At 50.0% G+C, this 20,739-nt stretch overlaps 3 protein-coding genes and 1 pseudogene across 7 annotated transcripts in view; 2 read left to right on the forward strand and 2 right to left on the reverse strand.

Moving 5' to 3' along the window:
* LOC148671925 (GTPase IMAP family member 7-like) overlaps nt 1–20,739 on the reverse strand; it is a 396,318-nt gene that overhangs the window by 259,460 nt on the left and 116,119 nt on the right. The gene's annotated exons all lie outside the window — the stretch shown is intronic.
* Nucleotides 1–20,739, forward strand: part of LOC148671943 (uncharacterized) — a 121,655-nt gene that overhangs the window by 30,500 nt on the left and 70,416 nt on the right. The gene's annotated exons all lie outside the window — the stretch shown is intronic.
* LOC148671946 (epithelial discoidin domain-containing receptor 1 pseudogene) lies at nt 933–3,603 on the reverse strand (annotated as a pseudogene). The gene is made up of 2 exons (XR_015937096.1): nt 1,158–3,603; nt 933–1,084 (listed from the first exon to the last, which is right to left on the reverse strand). The product of XR_015937096.1 is annotated as an epithelial discoidin domain-containing receptor 1 pseudogene (transcript).
* The window catches only part of LOC148671947 (uncharacterized), a 206,332-nt gene continuing 197,196 nt past the window's right edge, over nt 11,604–20,739 (forward strand). For 2 of the 4 annotated variants that reach the window (XM_088632728.1, XM_088632729.1), the window contains exons 1-2: nt 11,604–11,759; nt 12,052–12,859. In XM_088632728.1, coding sequence (XP_088488854.1) covers nt 12,829–12,859 — 31 coding nt within the window. In that variant the 5' untranslated portion in view covers nt 11,604–11,759; nt 12,052–12,828. Of the gene's footprint in view, nt 11,760–12,051; nt 12,860–15,973; nt 16,817–18,546; nt 20,554–20,739 lie in introns of all 4 variants that reach the window. The other 2 variants (XM_088632731.1, XM_088632727.1) reach the window with 2 other exon arrangements.

A 20,739-nucleotide genomic window follows, 5' to 3' on the forward strand; every position in this document is an offset into this window, starting at 1 on the left:
ACAGATCACCTCAGTGTGAGTCTCTCACCTGGAATCAGTGTGTCTGTCAGGGTCATACAGCTGGAGACAGGTCACCTCAGTGTGAATCTCTCACCTGGAATCAGTGTGTCTGTCAGGGTCATACAGCTGGAGACAGGTCACCTCAGTGTGAATCTCTCACCTGGAATCAGTGTGTCTCTGTCAGGGTCATACAGAATCCCCAGCTGGATCAAACGAACGCATGACCCCAAACTGTCTGGATAGTTTCTGTAAAAACGTTTTCTGAACCTTGGAGTTGTACAGTTTTAGACGCTTTGTGATTGTGCTCTCATAAATTACAGGAATTCGAGCCATGATCGGATCAAGGATAGGATCGGAGCCACGCTCCTCGCCAGGTCTCCCTTCTCTGTACCCAGCCAGTGTTGAAGCTGATACCGGAGGCACTGCTGTACACAGAGAGGGGTGGGAGGGGGGAACAAGCCGCACAGCCCTGTTGTTGAAGCAGATACCCTTTAACTGATGACTTCCAGTCAGCAGCAGGGGCAATCGATCACTCGGGATGCAGAAAGCAGAACAGGGCACTCAGTTATCTGAAAATGTTACTTTATTAAAACTTCTACAAAAAGATTCACGACAAGAACCAGACGAACCCGAGAGCCTTCGACACGCCAGCGCCGCCCAGAGGCAGCGCGAGGACCGCAGACGGGGAACGCACCAACGTCTCCATATATTAGTGTAACAATCTGTCCCGTACGCTATGTACAACATTAGTAGTCGGCGAAGAAGAAGGAAAAAACACAAAGACATCCAGTGTGTCACGACAGCAGAACCTACAGCGTCCACGCCCCTGGGGTAGTATTCACACCCCTGCCCCGCCGCCCTCACCCCTAAACCTCAACGCTGGCCGGCCGAGCCCCCCGTCCCCCAGAACACCCTGGACTGACTCCACCTGCTCTGTACAGCAGCGCCCCCTGTAGCTGGAGGTGCGATACAGCACAGCGGCGCCCCCTGTGGCCGGTGTTTGACGCGTCTCTCCTGCACACTCCTGTCCAGAGACGAGGAGCCGGTACCCCAAAACTGTCCTCCTGGTCTAACAGGACCGGACCTGAACCGATGGACCAGCTAGACTGGACCTGAACCACCAGAACAGCTGTCCTCCTGGTCTAACAGGACTGGACAGTGTACTGACCTGGGCCAGTCACAGCGAATGGATCAGGAGTGATTGATCATATGGAGATACTGACCAGGGCCAGTCACAGCGAATTGATCATGAGCAATCGATCACATGGAGATACTGACCAGGGCCAGTCCCAGCGAATGGATCAGGAGTGATCGATCACATGGAGATACTGACCAGGGCCAGTCACAGCGAATTGATCGTGAGCAATCGATCACATGGAGATACTGACCAGGGCCAGTCACAGCGAATGGATCAGGAGTGATTGATCACATGGAGATACTGACCAGGGCCAGTCACAGCGAATTGATCGTGATCAATCGATCACATGGAGATACTGACCAGGGCCAGTCCCAGTGAGTCGATCGTGAGCAATCGATCACATGGAGATACTGACCAGGGCCAGTCCCAGTGAGTCGATCGTGAGCAATCGATCACATGGAGATACTGACCAGGGCCAGTCCCAGTGAGTCGATCGTGAGCAATCGATCACATGGAGATACTGACCAGGGCCAGTCACAGTGAGTCGATCAGGAGCGATCGATCTCAGGGGCAAAGTACCGGAGCAGATTCGAGCGAAGCCCCAGGCTGCTGGTGAAGTGGGCCTGGAAATGTGCAAGACTGCAAAGCAAACAGCAGACAGACCCCTCTCCCACACCCCAGCACGCAGCAGCAAGAGAGCGTTTCCTCTCGGGGGGGCCCTTGTAGGAAGGAGACCGAACCAGCAGTCCCCTGAACTCCGCCACACACCCCCCCCTCCAAACACCGCCACCCCAGGAACCCCGAAAAACGAGAAGTAAAAGGAATACAGAAGTACCAGCCTCCCCCACCCCCCTAGTGTCCTTCCTCTTCCTCAGAGGCTGTCTGTCTCAACGCCACCAGGGGGCGCACAAGAGGCTCAGCCCTCAGAGCCGCCGCCCTCCGAGCCCACAGAGGACATCCTGCCCCGCGAGAGTCCGCAGGCCGGAGCCGCTCCTGCTACACCATGTTCATGGCGTCCTCCAGCAGGAAGCGCTGGATTGCTGGGAAGGACGGCCGCTCCCTGGACTCCCGGCTCCAGCAGCTCACCATCAGCTCGTACAGGCCCTGCGGACACACCTCCGGCCGGGACAGGTACACCTGGGGACAGGAGAGAGAGAGGATGGGTCAGCCTGCAGGACAGGAGACAGGAGAGAGACGGGTCAGTCTACAGGACAGGAGAGAGGAGAGAGACAGGTTAGCCTGCAGGACAGGAGAGAGCAGAGAGCAGCTGTGACCCCAGTCCGGGGGCGTGGGGGATCCCGACGGGAGACGTACCATGAGGATGCACTCCCAGGCCATCCAGCGGATGGGCAGCACCGCGCGGCCCTGGATGCGGTAGTAGTCGCCGGCGTACAGGTTGCGGCTCATGCCGAAGTCGGCGATCTTGATGGCGCCGCCCTCCCCCACCAGGCAGTTCCGGGTCGCCAGGTCCCGGTGCACAAAGTTCAGGGAGGCCAGGAACTTCATCCCGGAGGAGATCTGGCAGGCCATGGAGATCAGAGAGGTGTAGCTGGAGAGAGAGACACATCTCATATTAACACAGAGAGAGAGAGGGGTTCATACAGACACACTGACTGGACACTCCAGTACATTAACACTGCACTGAGAGAGAGAGGGGTTCATACAGACACGCTGACTGGACACTCCAGTACATGAACACTGCACTGAGAGAGAGAGGGGTTCATACAGACACACTGACTGGACACTCCAGTACATTAACACTGCACTGAGAGAGAGAGGGGTTCATACAGACACGCTGACTGGACACTCCAGTACATGAACACTGCACTGAGAGAGAGAGGGGTTCATACAGACACACTGACTGGACACTCCAGTACACGAACACTGCACTGAGAGAGAGAGGGGTTCATACAGACACACTGACTGGACACTCCAGTACACGAACACTGCACTGAGAGAGAGAGGGGTTCATACAGACACACTGACTGGACACTCCAGTACATAAAAACTGCACTGAGAGAGAGAGAGACAGACAGACAGTGTCCGGTGTGTGATCACAGTGGGACAGTAGTGTGTCGAGTCTGTGATCATAGAGGGGCGCTAGTGTTCAGTGAGAAATAATAAATAATAAAGTAAATAATAACAACGTAACGTGGTTTTCGGCACGTCTACCTAGGCTGCAGCTGCTCCTGCATTATGTTTCATGTAAAAGTCTTAGCTTAGATTTTGTTTGCAAAAGACGAGCAAAATCTTTAAATGTAAATAACAAAAACTAGACACAACCGCAGTCCATACGAGGCCCCCTGCTACACTTTCACTGTTAATTCATTAAAGCCCATATTGTCTGTGCTTTCCCTCACGATAAACAACTGCACCTGAATTGACACCTCTCTTCTTGCTGAGTCCTTCGCACAACAAACGAAATTTCTCACCGGTCAGAGACAACAATTCTAGTGGAGCAAATCCTGTCTTTGACAGGACTGGTAGTGTTTTTAGAGAAACCAACAAGGTCAGTTCTATTTCTTGTGTTTATCACCGTCGGAAATTACTCTCCAGTCAGCGGATTTGTACACCGTGTGTGCAGTTCTTGTATGAAGGAGATTACTAGTATTAGTAGTATTATTACTATTAGTAGTAGTATTAGTATTATTACTAGTATTATCATTATCAGTAGTATAAGTAGAGTAGTATTGTTAGTGTTATTATTAGTAGTATTAGTAATTTCAGTAATAGTAGTATTAGTAGTGTTAGTTGTAGTGCTATTCTTATCAGTAGTAGTATTATTATCAGTAGTTCCTCCCGGGGAGCAACGGCCTGTTTTTTCCTAGAAACAAACACAGTTCTCCGAACCCTCGGTTCAGCAGTAGCAGCGGCAGCAGTGAATCGGCGGAAATTCGCACAACCGCTGAGGGTGCCGGCCGTCCCTGCGCGTGCTGTACTCCGACGCGGTGAGTACCGGCTCAGCGCGTCTCGACTGTGTGGGTGCAGGTGTGTCTCCTGCCTGCTTTTCAATGCTCTTTTTGAAGTGTGACACTTAAACAGCCCCACTGGAGCCCAGCAGGTGTGAGCCTGGCCAGTACCTGGAGGGAAGACTGCTGGGAAAACACTGAGGCTGCTGCTGGGAGAGGTGTGAGTGGGGCCAGCAGGGGGCGCTCTCACCCTGCGCTCTGTGTGGGTCCTGATGCCCCAGTATAGTGACGGGGACACTGGACTGTAAACGGGCGCCGTCCTGCGGATGAGACGTCAAACCGAGGTCCTGACTCTCTGTGGTCATTAACAATCCCAGGGTATCTCTTGAGAAGATTAGGGGTTTTACACCGGCGTCCTGGTCAAATTTCCCATTGGCCCTTACCAGTCATGGCCTCCTAATAATCCCCATCTATGAATTGGCTTCATCACTCTGCTCTCCTCCCCACTGAGAGCTGGTGTGTGGGGAGAGGACTGGGGCGTCATCCAGGTGGGGCTGCACACTGGTGGTGGTAGTGGGATCCCCAGGACCTGTAAAGAGCTGCACACTGGTGGCGGTAGTGGGATCCCCAGGACCTGTAAAGAGCTATAGTAGTGTAAGGAGTTATTATTAATATCATGCAGCTCGAACCCCAGCGAGCGTGACCCCCTGACCCTGACTTCTCTCTCCCCCAGGTAAAGAAGCGCCCCCCGGCGGCCGAGCCCCGCGGCTCCGCTCAGCGGCTGCTCCTGCTGCTGTTGGCCACGCTGTGTCTCCAGATCTACGCCTCCGAGGAGCCCGGCTGCGAACCGGCACTGCCCGGTGCCAGCTGCCCCCCCGAGGGGCAGGGGCAGGTGGGGCAGGAGGGAGGGCTGGGGCTGCTGTTGCCGCCCCCACCCACACCGCTCCAGCTCCGACCTGTGACCTGTGACCAATAACCGCCCCCCTTCTGGGTGGAGTCCGACCGTGACGGGAGAGGCCCTCGAGTCCGGCCCGATACCGATACCCATACCGGCCAGCCGGACCCGAACCCGAGCTCAGACCCGTACCGCTGCCGCCCGGAGAGGGGAGTCTATTATTAGTATTATTATTGTTATCAGTAGAATTATTAGTGTTAGTAGTAGTACTATTGTTATCAGTAGTGTTATTAGTGTTGTCAGCAGTAGTAATAGTGTTATTAGTGTTAGTTGTATTAGTAGTATTATTAGTGTTATCAGCAGTAGTAATAGTGTTATTAGTGTTAGTAGTATTAGTAGTATTATTAGTGGGATCCCCATGACCTGTAAAGAGCTGCACACTGGTGGCGGTAGTGGGATCCCCATGACCTGTAAAGAGCTCTGAGTGGAGTGTCCAGGAAAGAGCTATAGAAGTGTATTATTATTATTAATATCATCCAGCCCGAACCCCAGTGAGCATGACTCACTGACCTCTCTCTCTCTCCCCCAGGTGCAGAAGCGCCCCTCGGCGGCCGAGCCCCGCGGCTCCTGCTGCTGGTGGCCGCGCTGTGTCTCCAGATCTATGCCTCTGAGGAGCCCGGGTCCGAACCGGCGCTGCCGCCCGGAGAGGGGAGTCTGGGACTCGTGGGCAGAGACGCCCGTGGCGCCTTATCGCTCTGTTTGTTTATTGATTGATTTCCTGCGTGGCTTATTTATTTATCTATCTTATTGACGGAGAGACTCGTGCGTCTTATTGATGGAGAGTATTTCAGTGAGAGCGGAGGTGGTGCTACTCTTCCTTCACCGTGAGGAACTGGAACGGTTCTCCATGATTTGTCGTTGTATAATCGATCGATCGATGACAGCGAGTGAAATAATTTCACTCCCTTCTCCCACCCCCACAAAAACAACACCACCCACGCTCCCCGGCGAGAGACAGAGCCCTGGACTTCCGATTCCTGTTGCTCTCTTGTGTGGGAATGGCAGGCGAGCCCCAGGCGTGGACGTGTTTCTGCGTCGCTCAAGCAGACTCCCACGGACACGCCTGTGAGGTCGCGTGTCGTCTTTATTTTTAACCTTCTTGCGTTCATCGTGAGTGAGGGGTGGGAGAGGGGAACAAGCCGATACCCAGGGTGGGGGAGGGGGACGGGACAGTTTCTCCTCTGAAGCCGACTAAGGTCTTTGTTTGTTTCCTAAGTCTTTATTTCAACAGCAGAGATGCCCCTTTAAAAAAAAGAGATTTTATTTCAATAAAAAAGGAAATTCGACCTTAAAAGCAGGACAGGAGGGAGTATTTCGCCACAGTAACGCCCAGAGGACTAAGACTGACCGCCCCTTGGTCCGAAATCCCCAGACCCCACCGGATCGCTCTCCTTTCTCCGCCTGGCCGTGGCCTGGGGTTCCTCGTGAGGGAGGGAGCCCCCGGTCGCTGTATGCTCTGTGAACAGATGAATAAAAACGGAGAAGCAGCGGTGTGGTTTGTGTTTGTTCTGGGGAGGGATTGACGCTGCAGAAGAGCCGACTGAGAGTCTGCGTTGGAGGAGCCGGTGGAAGAGAGGAGATTGTCCTGAAACTGTACTCGTCCCCAGACAGTCACGGGCTCTGGGGGGGCGGCTCAGTCAAGGGGGAGGGGTGGAGGTCGGGGTCAATCAGCGCTCAGGCATCTGCAGTTAAGAGGGGGTCTGTACACAGAGAGGGGTAGGGGTGGGGAACAAGCTGCCCAGCCTTGTTGTTGAAGCCGATACAGATCCTGGACTCTGTGTGTGAGAGTAGGGGTGTGGATCCCAGTGTCCCGACTGCTGGCCAGTAAAATTGTGTAAAAGTTTTTTTATCATTGTTCTCGGGGGGTTTGTGGTGAAATTGTGTAAAAGCGTCTGTTTATCATTGAGGTAACATTGTGTAAAAGTGTTTTTATCATTGAGCTCGGGGGGTTTGAGGTGAAATTGTGTAAAAGTGTGTTTTTATCATTGAGCTCAGGGGGTTTGTGGTGAAATTGTGTAAAAGTGTCTTTTTATCATTGTGCTCGGGGGGTTTGTGGTGAAATTGTGTAAAAGTGTCTTTTTATCATTGAGCTTTGGGGGGTTTGTGGTGAAATTGTGTAAAAGTGTCTTTTTATTATTGTGTTCAGGTTGGTTTGTGGTAAAGTTGTGTAAAAGTGTCTATCATTGAGGTGAAATTGTGTAAATTGAGCTCCCGGTGTTTGAGGTAAAATTGTGTAAAAGTGTTTATCATTGTGCTCGGGGGTTTGTGGTGAAATTGTGTAAAAGTGTCTATCATCGTGCTCGAGGGGTTTGTGGTGAAATTGTGTAAAAGTGTCTTTTTATCATTGAGCTCGGGGGCTTTGTGTTAAAATTGTGCAAAAGTGTCTGTATCATTGAGGTAAAATTGTGTAAAATAGTTTTTATCATTGAGCTCGGGGGGTTTTTGGAGAAATTGTGTAAAAGTGTCTATCATTGAGGTAAAATTGTATTTTTATCATTGTGCTCGACGGGTTTGAGGTAAAATTGTGTTAAAGTTTCTTTATCATTGAGCTCAGGGGGTTTGTGGTGAAATTTTGTAAAAGTGTATTTTTATCATTGTGCTCGAGGGGTTTGTGGTGAAATTGTGTAAAAGAAGAGTGTTTTTATCATTGAGCTCGGGGGGTTTGAGGTGAAATTGTGAAAAAGTGTCATTGAGCCCGAGGGGGTTGTGGTAAAATTGTGTAAAAGTCTTTATCATTGAGCTCGGGGGGTTTGGGGTGAAATTGTGTAAAAGTCTTTATCATTGTGCTCGGGTGGTTTGTGATAAAGTTGTGTAAGTCTTTTTATCATTGAGGTTGGGGGGTTTGAGGTGAAATTGTGTAAAAGTGTTTTTATCATTGAGCTCGGGCTGTTTGTGGTGAAATTGTGTAAAAGTGTCATTGAGCTCGGGGGGTTTGTGGTGAAATTGTGTAAAAGTGTCTTTTTATCATTGTGCTTATGGGGTTGTGGAGATATTGTGGTTTTTGGGTGTAAAAGTCTTATTGTTCACACGTTGCTGCTGTGATGTGGCCTTTCGCCTGTAGGTGGCGCTCTCTCCAGTCATTTTTAAATGTACCAGTCCTGATGGATGACTGTACACATCCTCAGTCAAGGGGAATATCTAATTAGTTACTCTCCAAATAGCATTTTTGTATGAAACATTTAAAGAAATCGACAACCACTTTTCAAAACGCACAATAACACAGACTGGCATGTTTGACAACGAGTAAATAAGAGAAAGGCGAAACGAGAATTCACCATCCCTTTCTGCATGTTTACCGTGACCTGTCCTGATCATGAGAAGTCTCAGACGCGTCTCTTCACCAGACAGTTTAATACAGCAGTTCTACATGGGACCGGTGTGAGAGTATGTGGGTAACAGTGATGGCTCTTTCTGCTGTACTGCTGTGGCCCTCCCTCCTGATGACAGAATCGTCTCACACTTCACCTTCACAGACACAAGCTCCATGTGTTTGTGGTGAAATTGTGGGTCTGTTGGTGTAAAAGTGTATTATTGAGCTCACTGAACTGATCTCGAAGGCCACTTTAATTTCAGTTGGTGTCTGACATTTTGAGTGAAATTGTAGTTTTGTTGGTTTAAATGTGTTTGTTAAAGTCGAAGTGCGTCGCTTTGCCCTTCCGGTTCTTGCGGCAGGGCAGGCCCGCGGCTTCGATGACGCCCAGGACAGGGATGTCCTTCCCGTCCACAAACGTGACGCGGACGAGGATGTTCTCGGCGATGTCCTTCCCGAAGATGGAGAGGATGTAGGAGTATCAGTGCGAGTCATGAGTTCATAACAGGAAGAGAGTCCTCTCGGATTCACTGACTGTCCCTTCTGATCCAGGATGATCCACACTTTCTCCAGCAGTGTGATAAGACTTCGATATGAAGTCAATATTCTAAAATACAGGAAACAGGGCTCCTGAACACGCAGAGGAACCCAGATGTCCGCACGGCGCGAGAGTCACAGCGGACTCTAAACACAGTGAGCAGCATCACACCTCATCCATCACGAGCCCATAATCATGACGATGGTGTCAAAACAGCAGCCAGGTCCTCTCAGAAGATCAGACAGTTGTATTCAACAGTTTGTACCACCTGTGATGCTGAGACAGACACATCTGTCACTCTGGATACCTGAGACTGGGGACTCACTCTCAGGGGGAGATGAGCCTGATGAAGTTCGCAGAACCAAAGTAAGTGTTTATACCTCCAGGAAAGGTCTTTACCTCCACACCTGTGACACCTGTGTGTTGTGTTTGTAGCTGTAGGATACCCATCACAACAAGCACACAGTGTATATAAATGAGTCTGTGCTGTTATAGACTGTAGTGAGTCCTGTCTGTAGGATACCCATCACCACATGCACACAGTATAAACACAATTGTAGCTGATGTAACATCTAATCATGATATACTGTAGATAAGATTTTATTGTCCCTTGAGGGAATTTTGTATGGACACCCAGCACTCCTGTACATTTAAAGAGAAGAGTAAGAAAAAAAGAAGAAAATAAAAACATTAATTCTATTACAGGAAACAAGAAAAACATCGCACATCACTCTATTGCCCAGGTACAGTATAACACATCACAGTATGTACCATTTATAACACGTCACAAAACCTATCCCACTCCCTCATGTGTTTATTAAAATACAGATTATATTGTGTCGAAATTTATTTCATTTAAGTTTGTTTGCTGATATAATTGTTTGCTCTCAATACAATACAAAATAAACCACACATTCATATTCAATAACTGCTACACACACACAGTTAAATCTCCGTATCGACACACCTGTCAGCTCTCCTACAGTCTTATCTCTACTATAAGAGTCCCGTACAGACACACCTGTCAGCTCTCCTACCGTCTCATCTCTACTATAGGAGTCCAATATAGACACACCTGTCAGCTCTCCTACCGTCTCATCTCTACTATAGGAGTCCCGTACAGACACACCTGTCAGCTCTCCTACCGTCTCATCTCTACTATAGGAGTCCCGTACAGACACACCTGTCAGCTCTCCTACCGTCTCATCTCTACTATAGGAGTCCCGTACAGACACACCTGTCAGCTCTCCTACCGTCTCATCTCTACTATAGGAGTCCCGTATAGACACACCTGTCAGCTCTCCTACCGTCTCATCTCTACTATAGGAGTCCCGTACAGACACACCTGTCAGCTCTCCTACCGTCTCATCTCTACTATAGGAGTCCCGTATAGACACACCTGTCAGCTCTCCTACCGTCTTATCTCTACTATAGGAGTCCCGTATAGACACACCTGTCAGCTCTCCTACCGTCTCATCTCTACTATAGGAGTCCCGTATAGACACCTGTCAACTCTCCTACCGTCTCATCTCTACTATAAGAGTCCCGTACAGACACACCTGTCAGCTCTCCTACCGTCTCATCTCTACTATAGGAGTCCCGTACAGACACACCTGTCAGCTCTCCTACCGTCTCATCTCTACTATAGGAGTCCCGTACAGACACACCTGTCAGCTCTCCTACCGTCTCATCTCTACTATAGGAGTCCCGTATAGACACACCTGTCAGCTCTCCTACCGTCTCATCTCTACTATAGGAGTCCCGTACAGACACACCTGTCAGCTCTCCTACCGTCTCATCTCTACTATAGGAGTCCCGTATAGACACACCTGTCAGCTCTCCTACCGTCTTATCTCTACTATAGGAGTCCCGTATAGACACACCTGTCAGCTCTCCTACCGTCTCATCTCTACTATAGGAGTCCCGTATAGACACCTGTCAACTCTCCTACCGTCTCATCTCTACTATAGGAATCCCGTACAGACACACCTGTCAGCTCTCCTACCGTCTCGTCTCTACTATAGGAGTCCCGTACAGACACACCTGTCAGCTCTCCTACCGTCTCGTCTCTACTATAGGAGTCCCGTACAGACACACCTGTCAGCTCTCCTACCGTCTCATCTCTACTATAGGAGTCCCTATAGACACACCTGTCAGCTTTCCTACCGTCTCATCTCTACTATAGGAGTCCCGTACAGACACACCTGTCAGCTCTCCTACCGTCTCATCTCTACTATAGGAGTCCCGTACAGACACACCTGTCAGCTCCCCTACCGTCTCATCTCTACTATAGGAGTCCCTATAGACACACCTGTCAGCTCTCCTACCATCTCATCTCTACTATAGGAGTCCCGTACAGACACACCTGTCAGCTCTCCTACCATCTCATCTCTACTATAGGAGTCCCGTACAGACACACCTGTCAGCTCTCCTACCGTCTCATCTCTACTATAGGAGTCCCGTACAGACACACCTGTCAGCTCTCCTACCGTTCTATCTCTACTATAGAAGTCCCCGCATTTATTGGAGCCTCGATCACCACCAGTACACGGCAGCCCCACAGAGGAAACTCTTTACAGTGGTCTAGGCACGTACACTCGTGGAACCCGCCCGTCCTCTCCGTGGACGTACAGGGTTTCCCTGCGAGAGCCGGGCGAGGCGGGTCCTGGACGCGCGAATCTCTCAGGCTGCGGAGGCTCCTATTCTCGCAGTATTACGGCTCTCGCTCCCAGCGGCGCCTCCAGTTCCTCCGCATTCCCGAGTCCCGGTTCCTCCGGTTCCGCTCCTTTCCTGTAAACTGCGCTCGGACCTGCGGACCGGAGCCTGCAGTCCTGCTGGAGCGGGTCAGAGCGCCGGCCCGGCCGCTCCGACTGTCAGGAGAGACTTCTGAACTCTCCTCTCTTCTCACGGTGTGTTGGTGTAGCGAGAAATGTTGGATTTTTGGTCCTGAAATCGGGAAATTGCTCGCAAGTCACGCTTTCAGGATATAGGATCAGCTCCTGAAAGCTCATCATACAGCGGAGTCTGTTTAAAACATCTCCGTTTCTTTTAAACCGTTTATACATCCCCGAACAATTTCTCTCTCCTGATCCGTGTGGTCTGGAATACAGCTTTGTAGAGAAACTCTCGAAAAACAGCACGATTGACTGTTTGTACACACGGAGTTTGTTTATATATATATACTTCCTCATTTCTGCGCAGGTAAATTAACAACCCTGAAGTGAGATGGAAGATGGACATTCAAATCGTATAGCGCCTTTAAAAGAGGCTTTTTATCGTGCTCTGCAGAGGAAGACTCCGCACCGAGAGGAAACAGCAGATTGACACAGGACCCGTGAAATTAAAACTCTTTTATTGAGGAAGGTTTAGAGTCTGGATGTGAAAGACCTCAGGGAAGGAGACTCTCTGAGATCCTTGGTGATGTTTTTACCTGTTTCTCTAAATCCTAAATACTACTCGTTTCTTTTAAATTGTTTTTGCACGTTTGTTCCCCAAAAGAGTATGTGTTTAATGCACATATGAAGTATTAGCTCTTCTAAATACGAGCACATTTCAGAAAACACTGACTCAGTGCTGCAGGTTCACAGGGGAAGTGAGTTTAAAACGGAGTCTTTTTCAGTCTATTCGCAGTTAATCATTGTATTTAAGACACACTCGTGCGATTTGTCTCAGTTACTTTTAAAATTTCTGGATTTCCTGAGCCTTTCACCTGCAGCAGCTGATGGATTGACAGAGCCTGCCTGTTACTGGAACAACACGAGTCACATGAGAGTTTACACGTGAAAAGTATTTTCATGTTGAATGTTTCCTGAGTGAAGAGACGCGTTATGCATTTTCCTGGCGGTTTATTAAGTTTCATTTGTACTGATCCACCAGGTGGCGCCAGAGCAGAGTCTTCATCGCTCAGGTGAGCTCACCTTTACCTGAAGAGAACAGGAAGTCCTTCTCCCTCAGATCAGCAGGAAGAGAAGGAGAGAGATGGCGTCTGAGAGCTCAGCGCTCAGCCCTGGTGAGTTTTCTCTTGTTCTACCTGTCAGAGTGTCCGTGAGGGAGTCACTGAGGGTCTCTTCTCTGTCACAGAGCACAGCAGCAGCTGGAGAAGTGTCTTCCTGTCTGCTGAGAGTGTGTTCTGTGTATCAGACACACAGGGTCTGAACTAGGAGAGAGACAGAAACTGTTTTACTTTCACTTTCTCTTGTCAGCGATCAGAGATCGGTACTGTAAACTCAAGCTGTTTGGAATTCACTGAATATTTTAATCAGGTGTTTATTTAAGGTAGAATGATTGATGTAAAACCTGACTGTGTGCTGATGGTATTGGATTCACACTGTTAGTATTCATGATGCTCAGAAACGCTCAGATATGATCGTTTCCTGTTTGTTGCTCAGAGGCCGTGTTTATTGTACAGCTGATAATACCAGAGAGGAATCAGTACAGATGAACAACAGAGGAATTTATTTGGCCCATAATTAGTAGTGATTCCAGGTTCTCGTGCAGCTGTTTCTCCTGTCCTGACTGGGCAGCTTGTTCCCCCCTCCCACCCCCCTCTGTGTACAGTAGAGCCTCCCACTCCTGATTTTAAGTCTTAGTGTTGTTTTGAGTTTCAGTGTTAATTCTGAGGAGCTCTGAGGTGTCAATATCTAACTGGTCTTTAATGATGACTGACTGTCTCTGAGGATGTTGATTATTTTGTATATATTTATGGTTCGCTATCTTCACCCTGTCAGTGTGGGACACTCCCTTCAGACTAAAGAGACTCAGTTCCTCCAGCTTGTCAGTTTCACTCTTTTTAAACTAACATCATGCTAGTTCTCTTCAGTGTGGATCACAATAGATAGTTTCTAAGCGGTTTGAAACTATACAACACATTTCCCAGCCAGGTGGCTGAGTCCCAATATGTATTTTTAAAATAAGGTGGAATAATAATAATAAATAATAATAAACTTTATTTTATAATAAACTTTATTTTATATAGTGCCTTTAAAGGTGGCTTCTCAAAGCGCTTTACAGGATGACAATAATAAATAAGAAGAATACACAAGATAAAACACAATTACAGTACACAGAGGAGACTGTGGATGGTGGTACTAAGAAGAGCAGAGGGGTGAAGAATGGAACCAGTTCAGTAAAGGCTTTTCTGAAGAAGAGGGTTTGGAGTCTGGATCTGAAGGAGTTTAGAGAAGGTGACTCTCTGATATCCTTGGGGAGAGAGTTCAGAGCTTGGGTGCAGAGCAGGAGAAGGCCCTGTCATCCAAAGAGTGTAGACAGGTTTGGGGGACAATAAGGAGAGCAGAATTAGCAGAGCGAAGGTTGTGAGGTGGAGAGTAGGGCGATAATAGTTCAGACAGGTACTGAGGTGCCAAGCCATGCGGAGCCTTACAGGTGAGCGTGAGGATTTTAAAGTCCACACAGAATTTAACTGGATGCCAGTGCAGGGACTCCAGGATAGGAGTGATGTGGTCGCTTGCACCAGACCTCGTCAGGATTCTGGCTGCTGAGGTTTGGACAGACTGCAGTTTGTTCAGAGTAGATTTTGATACCCCAGCGAGTAGAGCATTACAGTAGTCAATTCGGGAGAAGACGGATGTAATTATTTATCATGTACATTACAATATTACAATAACACACCGTGTACGGCACCGGTCACAAGTTTGAGCACGCCCCCTTGAGTCCTGGGTTGTTCTTGGCCATCTGTGCGTGTCGCTGGCCTACCAGGGAGACCTGCTGCAAAGAAGGGTCGAATGTTAAGCCAGAATCAAATATAACTCCAAGGTTTTTCAATTTTGATTGAATAAAGGAATAAAGAGTCTATTGTACCAATACAATTACATAAGTTCACTTTCTGGTTCAACTATATAACACAGAGATTTCCCAGCCAGGTGGCTGAGTCCCAAACATGTCTTTATGAAATGTGACATTTTAGACTCACTACTGAAGAATAATAATAATAATAATAATAATAATAATTGCTTACACTTATATAGCGCTTTTCTGGACACTCCACTCAAAGCGCTTTACAGGTAATGGGGACTCCCCTCCACCACCACTAATGTGCAGCATCCACCTGGATGATGCGACGGCAGCCATAGTGCGCCAGAACGCTCACCACACATCAGCTATCAGTGGGGAGGAGAGCAGAGTAATGTAGCCAATTCATAGAGGGGGATTATTAGGAGGCCATGATTAGTAAGGGCCAATTGGAAATTTGGCCAGGACACCGGGGTACACCCCTACTCTTTTCGAGAAGCGCCCTGGGATTTTTAATGACCACAGAGAGTCAGGACCTCGGTTTTACGTCTCATCCGAAGGACGGCGCCTGTTTACAGTATAGTGTCCCCATCACTATACTGGGGCATTAGGACCCACATGGACCACAGGGTGAGCGCCCCCTGCTGGCCCCACTAACACCTCTTCCAGCAGCAACCTTAGTTTTTCCCAGGAGGTCTCCCATCCAGGTACTGACCAGGCTCATACCTGCTTAGCTTCAGTGGGTTGCCAGTTGTGAGTTGCAGGGTGATATGGCTGCTGAAGAATCAGGATGGACTGAATTATTTTACAGTTTTTACATGTATTTTTAAAATAAGGTGGTATAAAGGTTCATTCTGAACACAGGAGTCCCATATGTGTCTGAACTGCCACTGGACACTCAGAGTGTTAGTGGGACTCTACAGGGCTCTCCAGAAGTATTGGCACCCTTGGTAAAGATGAGCAAGGAAGACATTGGAAAAATGTCTGTGTTGTTTATCAGATGAGAGAAATCTGACCTTTCAGTGAGGTTAAATTATTCTAAGAAACAAAATCCTGATGAAAAATAAACATGTACTATTGAGAGAACAGTTAAAAATACATATATTTTATATAAATTGTAAGAATACAGAATAACAATGTTGTAAGAATACAGTCTGATTAACATTACATAACATTAACAGAACATTTTTGTATACCACAGAGAATACACAGAAAAATAATCTCAATAATCTGTGATTTTCCTCTCTCACAGGGCAGGGACAATAGAAAAGATATAGAAAAGTTTTTATTGTGAATTTTAAATGGGATGAGTGGTGAAGATATCTGTGATGAGAACTTTATCACGTAATTAATCTGTGATCTTTCTCTCTGACAGGGGAGGGACAGGCTGATGCCCATGAGGCACCACAGCGTCTCTCAGATATCAGGATCGTGCTGCTGGGCCAGAGATGGTCTGGGAAGAGCTCAGCAGGAAACACCATCCTGGGCAGAGAGGAGTTTGACACTGAGGGAGAAACTAAGGAGTGTGAGAAGAGACAGGGTGAAGTAGCTGGGAGGAAGATCACTGTGGTCGACACTCAAGGCTGGGGTTCCTCTTTTATAAGGGCTGATCCAAAGTGTGTCAGAGAGGAGGTTGTGCGCAGTGTGTCTCTGTGTCCCCCAGGACCCCACACTCTCCTCCTGGTGATTAATCTGAACTCAGACACAGACTGGAGATCAGTGAAGGAACATCTGGAGCTTCTCAGTGAGAGAGTCTGGAGACACACAATAGTGCTGTTCACCTGGGGGGACAGACTGAGAGAAACAACCATTGAGCAGCACATTGAGACAGGAGGGAAGGAGCTCCAGTGGCTGGTGGAGAAGTGTGGGAACAGGTATCATGTTCTCAACAACAAGAACAGGGGCGACCGCACTCAGGTCACAGAGCTGCTGGAGAAGATAGAGGACATGGTGGCAGGAAACTATGGGCAGTACTTCACCACTAACATCAAAGAAATAAACACTGAACTAGAGAAATATATCAGACAGAGGGAGGAGCAGAGACAGAGAGACACAGAGGAGTTGAGACAGAGGTTGGAGGAGGAGTGGAGCAGGAGAGAAGAGGAGCTGAAGGAGAAGATGAGAAAGACACTGAAGGAAGAGGAGCTGGAGAAAGAGACAGAGGAGCCCAGACTGCCTGTCAAGAGTAGGAACAGTAAAGACATCATCCCTCCTGCCAGTGAGTGTGATTGGTGCTGTATTACTGAGTCACTGATCTTACTGCTCATCAGACTGAGAGATTCAACCATCTTGTGTCCTGTTAGGAATTAAAATCATACCGTGCTCCACTCTGTACTGCGTTACTAACACAGTGGCACACAGATCTGTGTCTGTTTAAATCCTCTGTGCTGTAATTGAACTGTTTTCTCTCAGGGAGATGAGATTTAATCCATCACACAGCAGCTCAGTCTCTGTAATCTGTTCCTCAAGACTGTCGGACCAACACTCAATCAATCAAGGTTTATTGATCGATGCACGAACAGTACAGCACACAGCGGTGTTGTCAGCATTGGAATCGATTAAAGGCTCGTTAAGAGAGATAGAAGACTTGGAGGACAGGAATTTATAGGGGTTAACATTGGGATACAGTAGATTACACAATTGCAATTCACAGATTGTGTGAAACTAACACAAGTATAGGAGGTATTTAGGTCTCCTGACATTAGTAGGGTACAGGGTAGGAGGTATTGAGGTGTCTTGACAGTAGTAAGGTACAGGGAAGGAGGTATTTAGTGCTCTTCGTAGGTGTCCTGAGAGTGCCAGTGCCCCCTGTCAGTTCAAGGAGGTAACTGCAGGTGTCTGCTGTGGTTGGCTGTTCAGCAGTCTTACTGCCTGGGGGAAGAAGCTGTTCTGACACCTGGTGGTCTTGGTCTGATACTTCAGTACCGTTTTCCAGATGGTAGTAGAGAGAGCAGGTTGTGTTTAGGGTGACTGGGGTCCCTGAGGATGGACCTAGCCTTCTTGAGGCATCTAACACAGTAGTTATCCTGTGTGTTCAGTAGCGCAGCCGGTAGTGTTCTGAGCCAGTGTCACCACCCTCTGGAGGACCCTGAGCTCGTGGGCGGAGCAGTTACCACACCAGGCAGTGGTGCAGCCGGTTAGGATGCTCTCAGTGGTGCAGCTGTAGAAGCTGGTTAGGATGCGTGAAGGCAGGCTGAACTTCTTCAGTCTGGGGAGAAAGAACAGGCGCTGTCTTGTCTACGGGGTTGGTGTGGTGGGTCCAGGTCAGGTCGCCTGTGATGTTGACACCTAGGAATTTGAGAATCTGGACCACTGCGGACCCACTGATGTGAATGGGTGCCTGGTCTGTTCCTGTGGTCCACCATCAGCTCCTTAGTTCTGCTGGTGTTCAGAGAGAGGCTGCTCTCCTGACACCATGCTGTCAGCGTTTCTACCTCCTCCCTGTAGGCGGACTCATCACCGTTCGTGATCAAGCTGATGATCGTTGTATCGTCCGCAAACGTGATGATGGAGTTTGTCTTGTTCCTGGAGACGCAGTCGTGGGTGAACAGGGAGCAGAGGAGAGGGCTGAGTTTGCAGCACTGGGGAACACTGATGTTCAGAGTCAGGGTGGACGATGTACTTGTGCCGACTCTGGGCATGATGCCCAAGAATAATTCCCAGATGTAAATTTCTTTCATAATGGCCAGCAGCCCTATCACCCTGCAACTCCCAGCTGGCAGCCCCCACTGGAGCCCAGCAGGGGTGAGCCTGGCCAGTACCTGGAGGGGAGACTCCTGGGAAAACACTAAGGCTACTGCTGGGAGAGGTGTGTGTGGGACCAGCAGGGGGCGCTCTCAGCCTGCGGTCTGTGTGGGTCCTGATGCCCCAGTATAGTGACGGGGACACTGGACTGGTCTTCTCTCATGTGTCACCTCCCTGATGCTCCTGTCTCTCCACCTGTTGCAGTGAGTGAAGTCGAACCCAGACTCCAGCCCCACCCCTCTGAGCTGAGACTGGTGCTGCTGGGCAGGACTGGTGCTGGGAAGAGCTCAGCAGGAAACACCCTCCTGGGCAGCACACAGTTCCCCTCCCGGCCCAGCCTGTCTGCGGTCACCCAGGCCTGCGAGAGACGCAGGGGGGAGGCTGCTGGGAGGCAGCTCTCCGTCATCGACACGCCAGACCTCCTGGACAGCAGGGGGCGCCAGAGGGACGTGTGTCTGGAGGTCCGGAGGTGCCTGCTGCTGTCCTCCCCAGGACCCCACGCTTTCCTGCTGGTGCTGCGGGCCAGACGCTTCACGGACGAGGAGAAGGGAGCCCTGCTGACCGTGACCGAGGTGTTTGGGGAGGCTGTCCTGAATCACACTGTCGTCCTCTTCACCCACGGGGACAGTCTGGGACAGGAGACAGTGGAGCAGTACATTGACACACAGGGGAGAGACCTGCAGCAGCTCTTGGAGAGCTGTGGGAACAGGTATCATGTTCTCAACAATATGGACACGGGCGACCGCACTCAGGTCACACAGCTGCTGGAGAAGATCGAGGACATGGTGGCCAGAAACAATAGGGACTTCTTTGTGGACCAGGATGCAGAGGAGAGGCTGAGAGAAAGAGAGAACAGATACAGGGAGGAGGAGGAGGGCAGGAAGGAGAGGGAGGAGTTTCTGAAGAAAGTGCATGAGCTGAGAGAGGAGTACGAGGCAGAACTGCGTCAGAAGACAGAGGAGCTGAGACGCAGGAGTGAGGAAGAGCAGAGGAGGAGAGCGGAGCAGCTGAAGGAGGAGCACGAGGAGCAGCAGAGGCGCCAGCTGGAGGAGCTGAGACGCAGGCAGGGAGAGGAGCAGCGCAAGCAGCTGGAGGCTCTCAGGAGAGAGCAGGAGGAGACACTGCGCAGGAAGGAGCAGGAGCTGCAGCTGCAGTACCAGGAGCAGAGGCAGAGGCTGGAGCAGGAGCAGTGTGAGAAGACGGAGGAGATCAAGCTCCGCTACAGGACGCAGCACCAGGAGCTCCTGCGCAGGTACGAGGAGGAGCAGCGCAGCAGAGCTGAGCAGATGGAGCTCAGATACCAGGAGCAGCACAGGAGGGTGCAGGAGACCATCCTGAAACTCACTGAGGAGCAGCTGAGGAAGGCAGAGGAGACCAGGACCCAGTGTGCAGAGAGACTGAGGGAGAGGATGGAGGCCGTGAAGAGGGAGCTTGAAGAAGAGCAGGAGAGGAAGATAGAGGAGCTGAGGCAGCAGCACAGAGGCCAAGACCGCGGGGAGGCCCAGCAGAGGTGTGAAGAAGGGCTGTGGAGGAAGGTGGACGAGATCAAGCAGCTGTATGAAGAGAGACTGCAGGGGAGAGTTCAGGAGCTGGAGCAGCAGCAGCAGAGGGAGATGGAGGAGAAGAGGAAGGAGCAGGAGGAGGAGCAGAGGAAGAGAGAGGAGGAGCTGAGGAGGCAGCTGGAGGAGGATCGCAGGCAGAGGGAGCAGGAGCTGGAGCTGAGGAAGGCTGAGGAGCTCAGGAGAGTGGAGGAGCTGGAGCAGAGATACTCACTGGAGGAGCAGAGCAGACTGGCAGAGCTCAGACTCCACTACGAGGAGAGGATGAGAGAGCAGGGCAGGCAGGAGCTGCAGAGGCAGACGGAGGAGCTGAAACTGAGGCAGCAGCAGAGGGAGGCAGAGCTGAGGCAGGAACTGGAGGATGAGCAGAGGAGGAGGGCGGAGGAGCTGAGGCAGCAGTTGGAGAGGGAGCACCGTCAGAGAGAGCAGGAGCTGGAGGAGAGATACAGGGAGCAGCAGCGAGAGGCGCAGGAGGAGAGGAGCAGGACGGAGGAGCTGAGGAGGCAGTGGGAGGAAGGGCTGAGAGAGGAGTACGACAGGAGGCTACAGAGAAAGGAGGCGGAGATCCAGGAGAGGTGGGAAGGGGAGCTGCAGAGGAGAGTGAAGGAGCTACAGGAGTCCTCCCAGCCTCAGAGCCTGGAGCCGGGTCAGAGTAAGTACCCCAGCAGGAAGGCAGGAGGTAGATGCCCAGTTTAAGAGGTAAAACTGCAAATTCCAGAGAATTGTGTAGTTTGGACTGCATACATGCAATCGTGTCAAGATTGAAGAGAGGTCTTGCATCTTGTGATTTTTATTTTGTCTCTATGCAGTGGTTCTTATTTGAATTTCTTTCTTCTTC

Source organism: Lepisosteus platostomus, chromosome 5 (genome assembly GCF_059453375.1).
Source record: "Lepisosteus platostomus isolate fLepPlt1 chromosome 5, fLepPlt1.hap1, whole genome shotgun sequence".
In the NCBI taxonomy this organism is placed as follows: Eukaryota; Metazoa; Chordata; class Actinopteri; order Semionotiformes; family Lepisosteidae; genus Lepisosteus; species Lepisosteus platostomus.